General features: G+C 39.9%; 1 protein-coding gene across 1 annotated transcript in view; it reads left to right on the top strand.

Annotated features, from left to right (window-relative positions):
• The window catches only part of LOC129110230 (CUB and sushi domain-containing protein 3-like), a 211,891-nt gene that overhangs the window by 102,591 nt on the left and 93,161 nt on the right, over nt 1-16,139 (top strand). The window contains exon 31 of the mRNA XM_054622416.1: nt 4,619-4,735. Within this exon, the coding sequence (XP_054478391.1) occupies nt 4,619-4,735 (117 nt within the window). The remainder of the gene's footprint in view (nt 1-4,618; nt 4,736-16,139) is intronic.

Here is a 16,139-nt window from a genome sequence, read left to right as displayed (position 1 = left end):
TGTACCTTCACTCAACAGCCCTGCGGTTATGTGCTTTACTAAAGGGTCCATCAGCATTTCCCCATTTAGTATTTTCACTTTGAGACTGATGACTTAACAGTCCACAGGCTAAATCTAATGGCTCCAGGCTGCCCCGACATATGGTCAGCTCCTGTCCCTTCACATTATTTAGCAATTAACTGAAGTTGATGGAATTTTTCAAAAGAGGCAAAATGCAGTTTACTTTTAACAGTTGTCAATTGCCAATAAGACTGATTCCTATTGCATTATATGTTGTTGAATTGTATTGTGGACAGCAATCGCACTGTTCTACTTGGACATGCTAAAATGACATCCGTTTAACAACTTCATGTACTTAAATCCAGTGTATATGTACAATGGTGTACATTTCAGCCTATGGATTACATACATGACTAGAGCCAGACCAATACATTTGGGGGCTGATATTATCTTATCACAGATATATTTGCATAGGCATATATATATATACTGACCGATGAGTAACAACAATTGATGGACGGAAACGCCAAAAATATGGTTCACTACTCAATTGATATTTTGGTCAGCAGTGATTAGGCTCTAATCGTAAACTTGATCAGCTAAAATTGCTCATGTTTTACATTTCCACTGAATCTATTGTCGGTCCACGTTTTAGTATCTCACCCAATGCATTCAGCAGATTAGATTAGGGTTCCATTAGCTCCCATGTCTGTCTAAATGCAGTTGATTGCAGGCCTCCTGGGTCAATATCCTTCAAATGGAGCCAGTTCAAAATGTAAAAACACTCAAACCTCTTTATTTGCAGCTGCATTTCTGTTCGTAGTGATATGTTTAACAAAGGCTGCATATATACATGTATAAACATTTTCTTGGAAGTTTAGATTTTGAAGGTAATCTGGGCTCTCTTGAAATTAAACCTTATACATGAACATCTTAAATGGCAACCTGATACTCTATCTATATATATATCTCTCTATATATATATATATAGATATATCTATATATATATGGGTCATAAGTATTCAGACCCTTTGCTGTGACACTCATATTTAACTCACATGCTGTCCATTTCTTCTGATCCTCCTTGAGATGGTTCTACTCCTTCATTGGAGTCCAGCTGTGTTTAATTAAACTGATTGGACTTGATTAGGAAAGGCACACACCTGTCTATATAAGACCTTACAGCTCACAGTGCATGTCAGAACAAATGAGAATCATGAGGTCGAAGGAACTGCCCAAGGAGCTCAGAGACAGAATTGTGGCAAGGCACAGATCTGGCCAAGGTTACAAAAGAATTTCTGCAGCACTCAAGGTTCCTAAGAGCACAGTGGCCTCCATAATCCTTAAATGGAAGAAGTATGGGATGACCAGAACTCTTCCTAGACCTGGCCGTCCAGCCAAACTGAGCAATCGTGGGAGAAGAGCCTTGGTGAGAGAGGTAAAGAAGAACCCAAAGATCACTGTGGCTGAGCTCCAGAGATGCAGTAGGGAGATGGGAGAAAGTTCCACAAAGTCAACTATCACTGCAGCCCTCCACCAGTCGGGGCTTTATGGCAGAGTGGCCCGACGGAAGCCTCTCCTCAGTGCAAGACATATGAAAGCCCGCATAGAGTTTGCCAAAAAACACATGGAGGACTCCCAAACTATGAGAAATAAGATTCTCTGGTCTGATGAGACCAAGATTGAACTTTTTGGCGTTAATTCTAAGCGGTATGTGTGGAGAAAACCAGGCACTGCTCATCACCTGCCCAATACAATCCCAACAGTGAAACATGGTGGTGGCAGCATCATGCTATGGGGGTGTTTTTCAGCTGCAGGGACAGGACGACTGGTTGCAATTGAAGGAAAGATGAATGCGGCCAAGTACAGAGATATCCTGGAAGAAAACCTCCTCCAGAGTGCTCAGGACCTCAGACTGGGCCGAAGGTTCACCTTCCAACAAGACAATGACCCGAAGCACACAGCTAAAATAACAAAGGAGTGGCTTCGGAACAAGTCTGTGACCATTCTTGACTGGCCCAGCCAGAGCCCTGACCTAAACCCAATTGAGCATCTCTGGAGAGACCTGAAAATGGCTGTCCACCAACGTTCACCATCCAACCTGACAGAACTGGAGAGGATCTGCAAGGAAGACTGGCAGAGGATCCCCAAATCCAGGTGTGAGAAACTTGTTGCATCATTCCCAAGAAGACTCATGGCTGTACTAGCTCAAAAGGGTGCTTCTACTCAATACTGAGCAAAGGGTCTGAATACTTATGACCATGTGATATTTCAGTTTTTCTTTTTTAATAAATTTGCAAAAAATTCTACATTTCTGTTTTTTTCTGTCAAGATGGGTTGCTGAGTGTACATTAATGCGAAAAAAAATGAACTTTTTTGATTTTAGCAAATGGCTGCAATGAAACAAAGGGTGAAAAATTTAAAGGGGTCTGAATACTTTCCGTACCCACTGTATAAATATTTATTTAAGTAATAACTCACCTTTCTTTCTAGGGATTCAAGTTATTCCTACCGTCAGTCTTTTACAGAGCACAGAATGATTTTGCAGGTTTTGCAGTGTGCCCTTTTCTCCTTAGCACTACACTCACCTGTCAGAACGGAACCATTAAAGCCTATCTGGAGAATCCCTTCCTTTCTGTGGTGCTGCTCTTACCTGCTGTTGATTGACAGTACAGTGTGCCCTCCTTCGCACCAGTAGAATTCTCAAAATTCCTCACCCACCATGGCTCCCATTCTGTCTGACTAATCAGTTTGACTCGGAGTCCCACTTGCCGTATTCGCATACTGTATTTTTGATTACTTGCCTCTTGCTACTCCAAGACCCAAAATGCGGATAAATTGCTGAGCCATCTTTCTACATTAGCGCCTCTGTTCGCTTTTGTTCATCTTCTCCTGTGCTGCACGATGAAACTGCAGTGACATGCGAAATTATTTGGCCCACATGGGGGTTCAGAACAGCTGGTGACAGCTTCCCCCCGACAAATGTGTGCGTGTTTGTTTACAGTCGAGGCTCCCCCACCTGATGGCTCGGTCTGTGAGGTCTAAGGCAACCACGTTAGAGGGCCTCTTGACAAATTAGGTACATCACTAACGACTTAAGATAGGACTCTGAGGCCGTTTCTCAATATGTGAACTTCTCTGTACTTGTGTCCTCGTGAACTTGTGAAACGTCATCTAGCGCGGCCCAAGTACTGTTCCAATACACAAGTTCGCATTCAGCCAAGTACGGTCCAGATACCCGGATGTGTCCTCGCTCCGCCCATTATATCGAGGATGCATCGGAGGAGACTTGTGTGGACTTTGGACAGCCAAGTATCCCAGAATGCATTTCACCAGCAAACAAGAGCCGACAGTGGCGGAGACGGCTCACAACTGTCAGTTATAACTGTCTAAATACTGCTGTTGTTGTGTAACGGAATTTAGTTTTAACATTTTTTTAAGCGAGAATGTAGTTGTTAAGACTTAAAATATGCGGTCAATTTATCAAGATAGAGCCTGTTTGAAAAAAGCGCCGACGTTTGTCGGAGATATGAGAGGACCAGAGAGGAGACCGGGCGGTGGTGCTCATGCATCCCGCTGACAGCAGCCTGATCTCGGCAAGGCTCCTCCAGATGTGCCGCTGGCTCCGGTGTCTCTGTGGTTGTGGTTGCAGATGTAACACAAAACATATACATATTAATATTTTTATATTTTCTAAATGAAAACGAAAAAAGGCAGGGTTGTGTTTTATATCATATTTCGTTTTATTGTCAATATATATGACTGAAGATAACCGGAGTAGGCGGGACCGACGAGCTGAGTTGGTGACGTCGTGACGTTGGTGACGTCATCAAGTTCGCTGCTGTTCCAATTGCAAAATGACCGTACTGCGTCCTCCCATCCTCGGGAGTTTGTACTCCCGAGTCGAACTATCCAAGTATGAACTTGCAAGTTTGCAAGTCCATACTTGACCATACTTGGTATTGAGAAACGGCCTGAGATGCGACGCAAGTGCAAGACAGACCACAGCTCATATTGATGAAGCTAGTCGCCAGTTAAATATCTGCCTACACTATGATGATGGTGCAAGTGAAAGTATCCAAGGGTATGGTTTTTGATATCTTCACAAGATATACTGGATTTGTTATGTGTTTAGTTTGCTGACTGTGAGCCTGTTTCAGCTGAAGAGTTGAGTCAAAGTTTCTTGAAACATGCTGCTGGGCGATACGGGCTGATTAAAGTCAAGGCCTGTGGAACTTTTGTGATTGTGTGTTTTGTTGATTGATGGTGTTTTTACGTATTTTGAAGGCAAAATGTTCTTTTTCTCACTGGTTGTTTCCCTTTTAGGTTTTAACCCTGTAAATACAACTCAGACTTCTTTTTCTGTCCCAAAAGTGCCTCTGAAGTGTCAAAATATTTTTGGTATGCTGGCCAAAATTAAATTTGACAGCAGCTGAAAGTTTCAAAGGTGACTTTTTCATCTCATTTTGTGATATGAACTGCTTACCTGTGCACTTGTGCCAGTTAAAAATAGATCTGCTGATGGTATTTTGTTGCCTCATTTCCCCAGGTATTGAAAGCTGGTTGTTTCACATTTGTTAACGGTGTTTCTGTGTTGCTTCCCTTCCTGTCCCCACAGCTCCCTGCGGAGGTCACTTCACAGGTTCAGAGGGAACTGTGCTCTCACCAAACTACCCACATAATTACACCCGAGGCCAGAGCTGTGTCTACGACATCTTCGTCCCTGGGGACTTTGGTAAGTGTTTCAAGCATTATTTCCACAGAGTTGCAGAAAATTGTTACATATTATCTATTCAACTGCTGCTTATAGCCATATGGGTCTCCAGGAATATATTTACTTCAAATATGCAGTGAGAAGAGGATGCAAATAGAGATAATGATCTCGTGTTTTCTGTGAGTTTGCGATTAATGATGAGGATAGAGGATAGTTTATGAAAACTTGGAAAAGTTGGTCATGGGTGATAGAGTACTACCAAACAAAATGTTCAGACATGTATAATTCATTTCCCTACAGTGCTTCATCTGTCTTTCATGCCTTTCAGTGTTTTGTAAGTTTGGATCGGTATGTTTGATGGTTACAGCCATTGACACTCGGGATAAAGGCCTGCTGCTTGATTATTATTCAGTCCCTGTATACTTGCTTCATATCTGACAACTGAATAGACCGAGCATCGAGCCAATGGTAACACTATGAATAAACAAAGGTCAGTGAAGGCCACTGCTATTCCTGACAGTGGTGCGTGTCTAATGAAATCACATTTAATCAATATAGACATGTTAGAATTGCGTACCAACATTGTGAAAGGGGACTGCTACCAGCTGTTTACCATTCCTACGTATGATATGACACCACCTGAAGAACAGCAGCGTTTGGGCTTTAGCGAGATGCGTTAAAGCAGAATAGGATCAGAGCAAGCAAAAAATGTATTGTGTTGACATGAAAAATGCTCCGTACCAAAGGTAATGAAGAGGAAGGTCAAGAAATGGAGGGCTGTGGGAAATAGATGGAGCAAGCAAAAATTGGATAAAACAGGTTTATCCAAGTGTCTCTGTATATACATAATTCAGCAAAGATGCGCTCCTGTTTAATATTCCATGTTAGTCACGAAGAGCTGCAGAGGTTTGTATTCAGTTAAGTCCCATGCTTACGAAACAGATTAATCCCCCGTGTGATGATCCAGCCCGACAGTTTACATCTTCTGTTGCCATCTCCCCCTGCTCATAGAGTCCAGAAACCCACAGGTTTTTTTTGTGTGTTTTTTTGTTTAGTGTATTATAAATATTGCATTTAAATGCAGCCTTTGCTTAAACTGCCCGCAAAAGCTTAATGGAGTGTGCGAGCAACATTCCCACCTGGCCCTGAAGATTTATTCCAGGGAGTTCAGGCACAGAGGCTATTGAAAAGTCTTACTGATTATGAGCAAGACTGTTGTGGCATGGCTTGCGGGAAATGTATTTTGAGTAATAGTATAACAAAGCAACAGTGATTCACAGCTTGGGTAGAGCAGATTGAAAATGTTGGGACTCTAGCTATGATGTAACAAGAAATCCTGAATAATCTGAAGCATGCACCCCTCATTTCACTAATAATATAGGAATCTTTGATATAAAAGCTTAAGCCAGAACGGATAATGCCGCTGCGCCAACATCATAACATCATATTGCCAGTAGTGAAAAACAAGCTGTGCTTTTACAAGCTTTGCTGTAATGACAAAATGGAGCCTAGTGCATACAAAATGTGCACTTGGACAACTAGACACTGACTTGTTTTACAATATATACATAAAAAGATAGATAGATAGATAGATAGATAGATAGATAGATAGATAGATAGATAGATAGATAGATAGATAGATAGATAGATAGATAGATAGATAGAGGTATATAGATATAAAAAAGTGACTGTCAGTGACAGCTTACTTTGAATGGAGGTCCATGGTATTGGTTGCCAGCCTGAAAAGCATCTGAAGAACTGAGATTGTAAATTGAAAAAATCCTTTATTAATGCATGGATAACCTTTTTTTAACTGTGTTAATCCATGTATTAATAAAGGATTTTAACTTACAAACAGAGTGCCTCAGAAGCTTTTCAAGCTGCCTTCCTATAACATGGACTTCTATTCAAAGTAAGCCACTGTTTTTTTAATTCGTATTTGACTACTTAACCCATACTTGAAGAGCACCAGATTTTACTTCAATGTAACCGACACCTAGTTTTTTGTCCCAGTGCAGCGCTCCTTATTGTGTTTTCATTATATGTTGTTTATTTTCATTGAGATATTATGAATTAACATGTGAGTTTTATAAAACTAAGGGCAAGTGATGTAGAGTGCAGCATTTTAGTGTTTCTAAAGATAAAACAGTACAGAGATAAATTCTGTTTTCTCAGTAGCAGCTTGGCAGCTGAGTGTAGCCTATAGGCAGTGTGATAGCAGAAATCACATTTCAGTGTCTACTATACAGGTAATTGAAATTTGTAAGCGCCTCGGGAAGATATCAAATGTGTGTCCTAGTCTGTCCCTTATATGACCGATAGCATTCCATAAGCCTTTGAGACATTATGTCTACCTGGTTGAACTGGCAGGAAAAAGGTCGGTGAGAAATATCATGTCTGACATTGGCCCAATGACCTGAGGGTTTTAAACATGGGTCAAGGGAGGGGGCCGTATTATGTGGATGTATGTCTTTTGCTGTCAAGTCGTAGCTTCAAGGCCAGTCCTTGGTATAAATATATGTATCATAAAATGCTCTGTGGTAATCTTATCAAAAAATGGAACAGGTTTAGAATTGTACACAGTTGGTTTAACACAACTAATTAATCATATGCTCTTAATGGTAATTATAAGAATATTTGATGAAGTCAGTGCCCGACCCGTACACTGCCTGACATCACATTAGAGCTATGGTTGCCAGGGCGGCAACCAGCCATCAGCTGTTGGTTGTCGGAATGAAAGATATGTTTAAATTGTTGATTATCATAAAAAAAACTGGTTTGGCTTCACCCACAATGCAAAAGAAACTTAACAATGATAGACAAGCAGGCATATCACAGCTATATTAGATTTCCAACATGGCCAACCAAATCAAATCCAATGGTTGATAGTGTTTCAGATCTTGTTGCCTTGGGCAACTGGGCAGCTGTTACCGTTGAGCCCTGCAAGTTTATGCATGCAAACTTATATAACTTATACTGATGACATAATCAGCTATGATCTTCCTTTTTTTGTCATCTGCTGGAGCTTTCCTAAATTCACAAATTTACTAGTTTTTATTTACAAGTTTTTTAGTGCAAATAAGTTTGACAACTGAAGAAGTTTGGTATGTTTAATTATGTGTTAGATCTTGGCAGATATTTTGTTCAATGGTATCATAGTGCAGCTTGTATTGATATACTGTATTCTAACCAAGCTGTCATGGTTTCTGTCTGGCTGATTGAACTAACAGTGAGGATAGGTGCTTACCTCCCTGTTTGTCTGTTTTTCTTTTGCCATACCACATTTTGCACCTGATATAACAACATAATGTATGCACATAATAAACATCCATCCACATCACAATGCACCACAGTGTAATCTAGTCCAATTCTGCCTCAAGCATCACCTCAATCATACAAAATACATTTCTGTTTTTGCATAGGACTTGCTGGTCCCACATGACACACGGTATGTTTACTATTTAGGTACCTGGTTTCTGCTCTTATCATGTGCATTTGAAACATGTTCATGTCTGCATTTATGCACTCTATTCCAGTTGATGATCATAAAAATTATTAACAAAGAGCCGGCAGTAGACACTGAGTCAATAAAAAAAGGCTCTCCATTAATTTGTGAGCCATCATTTTTTGGTAGCCTAGCACTCAAGCTTGTGCGCTTTGCATATCTTATTCTGGTTTGCACCATTCAGATGTCATTAAGGTACAATGTGCATCTGTCTTGTCGTTTAATGTTTAATTATTCTGTCAGAAATAATGGTTGTAGTCATATTTCAAACAATAACTCTGCTTCTTCTGTAAAGAGATGAATTATTCATGGTGCTCAACCTTTGCCTTGGGCACTGCTTGTAAACATACAGACACACACTCCCCTTTGCATACACTAAGTTTAGTGGCTAGTATCTAATTATTTTCTCCTACTTCACTAGTACATGGCATTTTTTTTTTTACATAAAAACAGAGAGACTGACATTTGCAATATTTTGACAGGATAAACTCACATCCTGTACACGGAAACACAATTAAAAAACATGTGGATACACATTTATCTTTGGCAAAAATTCCAAATTGGTAAAAGTAAATTGGTAAATTGATTATTTTTTTCCAGCCTAAGTTTATGTAGTTTGTATTCTGCCCAGGGGACTTGAGAATGTTTGAAGGCTTAAAAGGTGAAACAAATTCTTCCAATTAGCAGGACCCTCCACTATTGCAAAGTAATGTGTTCCTTTCTGTTTTGAATTGGATCGTGCATGTAATATCCCCAATGAGATGTAGCTACATTCACTCCAAATATTGTTAAGTTATAGATAACCTTTGAAAATCAGCTGTGGATTTGAAAATCTCATTATTATTGAGATGATTGTGAGAAGCCATGAACATGACTGAAGTTCAACATTTTATCTAAGGCTCTCCTTAGCAACACAATAATATCACAATATATACGCCTTTAACTCTGGAACTTATTTTAAGAAGGTTATGTAGCAAATCTGATAACCATTATAACGCCATAATATTTTATTGTGGTTAACTATGCAAAAGTAGCATTAGATCCTAAGGTAGTCTCTCTGGGAGGATGCTCGTAATGAGTCTTTGGACGATTTGATTTCATAGACACAACACTCTGTCACCTCTGTTTATGTGCCTGAGGCTTTTTATAGCGCCAGTGTGTATTTGTCTATATAATACTAACAACAACATATGCATATTGTTTGCCACAGAATGTGTCAGGAGGCGAGACGGGAGCACTGACAGATTGTGGTAATAAATCTGGGCTGTAACAAGATGGACAGAGAATGAGAGAGAGAGAGAGAGAGAGAGAGCGAGAGAGAGAGAGAGACTGTGGAGACTGCAAGCGGTAAAGGGAGTAACTACGAGAAAGAGGCACATAGATCTTGGTTGAATGTGAAAGGCTCAGAGAGAACAAGTTAGATGTAGAGTGATAATGAGTGAGAGAGTTTCTAATGAGCGTGACAGGGAACGAGAAGCGAGGGAGAGAGAAAGGGAGTGCGTTCGAGAGAGAGCTTAAAATCGTTGACCCTGGGGACTGATTGTTGACTCATCAGTGATGTTCACTGGAGAGTAAGATTATGCCCGGGGCGACCCTGGTACATGACTTGCTACATCCCACACAAAAAGCATTACCTTGTCTGTCTGTATCAGCTTACATCATATACACTACCCTCAGTGTGATTAACCTAATATGGACAGTGAAACTCGGATCCAGGCCCACCTTGATTTACAAAGTTGTTTTCAATAAAGCGCTTCACAGGTACATATGTCTTTGGATGTGTGCCTATGTTAAAGTCAAGTGTCTAGCAGGGGTCATCATTATGTTCCCAGGGTCCTTTTGTTCTTGATATAAACTAACATTGTAAGAGATTGGTAAGGGCTGTCTTTGCAGTTCAAATTGCAAACAAATGAAGGAACATGGAAGTTTCAAATGCAATTTGAATGTTAAAAATCTGCTCGGCCACTGTGGGTAAATCAATGTATAAAGAAAAAAAAAAATCTATCTTGCCCACAAATTGAAGGGTGTTGGTTTAGGCTAAAAGCTGGAGGTGGGTGATTTCAACATTTGACCTAAAGAAACATACATTAGTGCGAACACCCTTCAAAAGCTCTTGCAATGTGTGATATTAAGTGGATATTGAACTGGGGACCATAGGACCCTGGGAAAACATAAACCCTCCCGTCGAGCACTTACTTGAATGACTGCATTGACTGGATTTGACAACCTGTGGTTTTAAAGTTGATGATATTCTCTGTACCCATTGTGAGAATGCAACAGTTTGTGCTGGTTGTCAAATCCGCCCCTGAAGAGAACTAGATGATAAAAACCCAAGCAAAAAAAATCAGCAAAAAGAGTGGAAGTAAAAGTAGCCGTTTATATACCCTTTTCCTCTTCCTTCTTCCTCTTCTCTTGAGATGACCAGCTACTTACAGCTTTCAACCCATAGACGGGAGTTGTTGTTTCTTTTACCCGAGATAGAAGCCTAATGGACTTGATGCAGCTTGTGCCAAGGTGTAGCCACATACTGCCTGCCAAAAGGGCTGATGCAATTTTCCTGTGATAATGGGTCATTAAAAATATATGTGTCTTTTCAGTCATACAATCCCTCTGGTTTCAGTAAATGAGGCTTGTGTATTCTGTCACAGCCCACAATCTCAGGAGGCCTGTGCTGCCACCAAGCAGAGACGACAGGTAGCTCCTCCATAATTCATAGCCAGAAGGACAAACATATGCTTCCATTTTCCTTACCTTTTGCTGCTGCTTGTGCTGTGAGGGTGTTTAACACCTTATTGAGCTTTGTGCATAGTTTGCCTTTATGCGCATGTAGCTAATGCAGTGGCTGTGGGCAATAATGGGCTTGCTTTACATTCCAGTTACTTTGGTGGTATCCTGAGCAATTGTTTTTCACAACATGGCCCATTGATAGTTTACCTGAGTGGCTCTGTAGAGGTAGGAACGTCTGTTTCCCATCTATTTAATTTACTGCCATCATGGTCATTTAGTTTGACTGACCAAAACTTTTTTTTCTAAATGTATCACTCCAATTACAAACATATTGTGGGGATAACAGAGAAAAGGATTCTTAACACACAAGCAGTTTACAATAAAAGTAAGCAAATGGATCAAGGACATCAGTTTAAATGTCGACCTGTAGTAGACCATCAGGGGTCATTTATCACAGAGACTGAGTTTGAATCCACCTAATCTCAGTGCATTTTGAAGTTGAAAATCTGAATGGAAAGTTTTAAGTAATGCTTTTGTTTGTATGCCCCAGGCAGAACACAAACCCCATAGACCCTCTCCACAGCAGACATTTTGCTTTGTTGCTGCAGTGAAAAAAAACAGCGGGAACTACTAAAATTAACAATGGCGCTGTTGCAAAAAGTGTCCCATGATTCATTTTTAACATAAAAGGATAACAAGAAAAGTAACTCATCAAGGTACTTTGAGGAGTCAATGTGGCACAAATGTGCAGGCAGGTAGCTGATCACAAGAGTAATCAGCTGATTGAAAGCAAGTGCCATGAACTGAATACTCTTAAGAGGTGTGTATCTAGACTGGCCTCACGATTCGATTACGATTCACCTGTCCAAGATTTGAATGCAATTCAATAAAGATAATGTATTGCATCCTGCATATTCTATACTACTGCACATGGCTACTTTTTCATCAATTAAAACAAGCGGTCAGATAAATCTGGACTCGTGTTTATTTAGAAAGTGCTTTCAAAAATCAGACGACTACAGTAATCTAAAAAGCAGCATCTTTTCAATACCATTATCTTTGTGACCCATCTCAGTACATAAACATTACAAACACAAAACATAAATTATTTTGCAGTTTGCTTTGATTTACAAAAATAAAGTTTTCACATAGCAGTGTTAAGATGGGGCACTTCTTTAATGCCTGTAGCATTTAATAATGCATGAATTAGCCTAACAGCTAGCAGACTTTTCTTTACTCATAGTTCTTCTACTCTCACTTCATTCAAGTCACTGTATCTCCCGACATGGTTAACAACATCGCGGTTTAATTTCAGCACGTCGTTTGTTCAGGCTTTTTCCGGGTTAGCGGACTGCCAAGTGTTTGAATGCTGCCTCTCTGGTCGTACAATGCTCCGTACTAGGTGACACACAAAAATCAAAGGAGAGGAAAAGAACAAGCGTGACGGTAAATGACAGCAAAGCACAGTAAAGACTCGCACTGAGCTGAAATCAAACCAAACTTCTGATCATTTTCTGTGACTGCAGCAGTGCAGAATCGTCAATGTCCCAGCGTGGTGCATCTTACAATCGAAAAATCTCCACAACTCTAATATACTCTGCAAGCTTGCCTAGGGGGCCGGTGAGATATAGCTGTTTATGGAAAAGAAACATAACATAAAATGAGGCAGTCCATAAGAGGATGATGGATTTGCAGATGATGCACTGCAAGCATCTCCATCACATCTTGGCTAAATTGGCATATTGATAAAGATGCACAAAAGTGTTGTATGGGAAGTTTTTTTTTATGGATAATTAAAGTTGGAGAGCCCACTGCTGCTTTACTGTTAGACAAAATCCCTTTAAAAACTTTTAGACGGAGGCAAATTGCAGAGGGAGAGGAACTCTGCAGAGGCAGGCAAGGTCCACTGATTAACTTCACCATGATACCGGAGAACCAGAGCCTCTTATCTCGCTTTTATACTCCATTTTAGATAAATACTCGAACCAAACCTGCTTACCACAGATAATTAATGTGCTGGCAAGGTTCTGTTGAGGTTTAGAAGTACCTGAATAAAATGGAATGGCCACTAATGTGTGTAACCACAAATGTAACCTTGAATATTTAATCGTAAGTTCTGCATTCCAGCAGGACAGTGTGACCTAACATGACCAACTAATACTTTAATTAAACTGTTCTGTTCTTGTACGGGTAATGTTTTGTTTGTTTGCTAGCGGTAGCTTCAGCTGGTAACTAGTGCAGGAGGTTAGTCTGTTTAACTGTAAGTGGAACACGGAAAAATCATGAGGCCAATTGTTCTTGAAGAAAATGTGCAGGACTGATTTATGACAGAAAGAAGTCGCCTCAACAAGAACCAGTGGAAGAGTTCCTAACCCTGTTTGTTTGCTGCTTGTGAGTCTGAAACTGTATTATTAAGAAACAGATGCTCTGACAAACCAGATGGTCTGCAGCACGAGTCTTTTTTTTCAGATGGATTGCAGTGATTTATATATACGGACCATCAACCATCTTTTTCTAGCTTTGCTTAATGTATGTGTTAGTTAGATTAAACCTTAAATATTCAAGTCTTTTTCATGTGTGACTGGAGAAAAGTGGTTATTTAATACCCATATCAGTCATATATAACAACCTGGCAGTCATCTAGCATGGGTGAGTGGTTAGCCAGTTGGGTAGGTAGTTAATAATTAATATTTACATCTGCGGCAAATATGCTGTATGTTAGCAGATACGTTATTAAAGCCATAGACTGTGGAGTATGGTTTCTCTCTCTACGTAAACTAATTCAACCAGTCTGAAGTCATTCTGAGTTGTTTGTCGGTTCAGTGAATTAAAAAAACAACATATTAATCTGTTTTGTGTGGCCACAGAAATAATCTGTGTAGTTAAAATAATGCTACTGAGAAACGTAAACGAAATGCAATCCAGAAGCAGATTGGTTTGCTCAAGTTAAATAGCAACAAAGAAAAAAAGGATTAATACAACAGGCATTATAGACTTTAAAAAAATAATAATAATAATAGCAATTATAATTGTCTCTCAAATCATCCACTGTATGTTGCGGTTTAGAGAAACATAAATTCATATAAACTGGAAAGCCCTTCACAGCGATAAACATTAACAACGTGTTATTCATTTTGGTCGTGTTCCATTAAGGTGGGTCAGGGCCCTGGTACTCAGCACGCTGGCTCACTGGAATGGCTGTGACACACTAAATAGAACAGCACCATTATTCATTTTACCAGTTCCACCTGTGTTTACCCTGCTTTGACATGTCAAAATGGCCGATGTCAAAATGGCCTATTTCTCTCTTGCTACCAGTGTACGTATAAACAAGATAATACACACAATCTCAACCCTTCATTGTGGAATTCTTTTCCTGGCCAGCATACACAAGTTTTCTGATAATCCATCAACTACACACAACACACAAGTGATCCAGCGGGCCATGCTCATTCATTTTGTGGAGGGGAAGATCAAATAGCAGAGGGGGGAGAGCTGGAGACTGAAAGAGCCTTTCTAAGATTATGACGTTTCTCTTCCCTGCTGTATTGTAATGATCCTATATCTGCAGCACATGCCCTTGTTTGGACAGCGGAAAGGACTCCATGCCAAAAGTCGAGATGATAAAGAAGCCAGATGAAAACAGAAAAGTGCAGCCAAAGTTTATAGTGGAGGGGCCGTCGCATTAAGCCAATCAGATATGCTGCCACGTCTGCTCTTCTTATCTCTCTGGGGGGGGGGGGGTTCTCATTGATTGCCCTAACCTTTTAACACATGTTAAACCACAGTAATTTATTATCTACATACCCATTTATTTAAGCAGAAATATAAGGAAAACTCCCTTCTTCAATGGAAAGAAACGTTCAAAAACCATATTGGTTGTATACACATTCAAAAAGAAGGGATTGTATTTAACAACATTTACCCAATGATTATTAATATTATTGAACAGGAAATTTGTATCTCATCAAAGGTTTGCATCCAGCTTTTTCAGTGATCTTGCTTTGCTGTGATACTGTTGTAGTGTAATTGTGTGGAGATGTTTTCTTGGCAGTCATTAATTCCCTTAAAGGGTAGCTTCGGTATTTTAAACCTGGACCTTTTTTTTTTTTTTCTCATGTTTTTGTGTCTAAGTGACTAATGGGGACAACATTTTTTGAAATTGTCCGGTAAAATGAACACTGCAGACGGCAGCTGCTAAACGGATGTTACACACTGAATGATGACAATTTCCATTCAGTCGCCAGATGAGTTTTTAATTCTGTGAATACAAACAGAAAGACAGTCTCGGGTGAATATCTTTCACTGCCGCTATCCTGACTGTCCTTTCTTGGCTTCACTAACTTGCTTCTCTAAAGAATTACAGCGTCACTGCCAAACATACATCAGTGAGACTATCTAAATACAACTGTAATTAGGTTAAACAAAATATAAATACACAACCTAAAATGTACAGCTTAACATAACTAATAAAGCACTGCTTATCACCAGCACAGGACAAAACATTTATCTGTGTAGCCTGCATGGAACAATGCAATTATACGGCTAGGTTAGTGACGTCACGCTGGCGCCAAAGAGCTAGCGGGCTCGACATTCTTAGTTTAGCTACTGATGCTAGCTTCAGTTAGCTGCCTTATATGTCAACAATAAACATGAAAACATGGCACCGCAAAAGCGAGCGAACTTAACATAATGTATATGACGCTTGTGTACTTCTCTCACCTGTGAATACAAACAGAAAGACAGTCTCAGGTGAATATCTTTCACTGCCGCTATCCTGACTGTCCTTTCTTGGCTTCACTAACTTGCTTCTCTAAAGAATTACAGCGTCACTACCATACAGAAGCCGCTACTGCCCCCTATTGGCGAAAGTGATTTTCGCCCTCCGATTACTTAAGGTGAAAGCAGGTTAGTTTAGAAGTAACACAAAGCGTTTTAAATTATAATAACCAGAAAATAATGGTGTGGGGGACAAGTTAATAACACACACTAATACATTAACAATCCTGCAAATAATTGTAGCCATTCAAATGTCCAGGGTGCCACACGGACATAATGCTATCGCTCAGGGCAACACCTCACTGTCAATTTACATCCACTCAAAGTGCTTGTTTTTGACATTGGCAGGCTCAGTTTGTTGTTATAATATATTAAGTGCCTGAAAATATTATGGAAAGGACCCAACAGAAAAAA

Source organism: Anoplopoma fimbria, chromosome 20 (assembly GCF_027596085.1).
Source record: "Anoplopoma fimbria isolate UVic2021 breed Golden Eagle Sablefish chromosome 20, Afim_UVic_2022, whole genome shotgun sequence".
NCBI lineage: Eukaryota > Metazoa > Chordata > Actinopteri > Perciformes > Anoplopomatidae > Anoplopoma > Anoplopoma fimbria.
The sequence above is the reverse complement of the archived record's forward strand: the minus strand, read 5'-3'. Positions and strand labels throughout refer to the sequence as shown.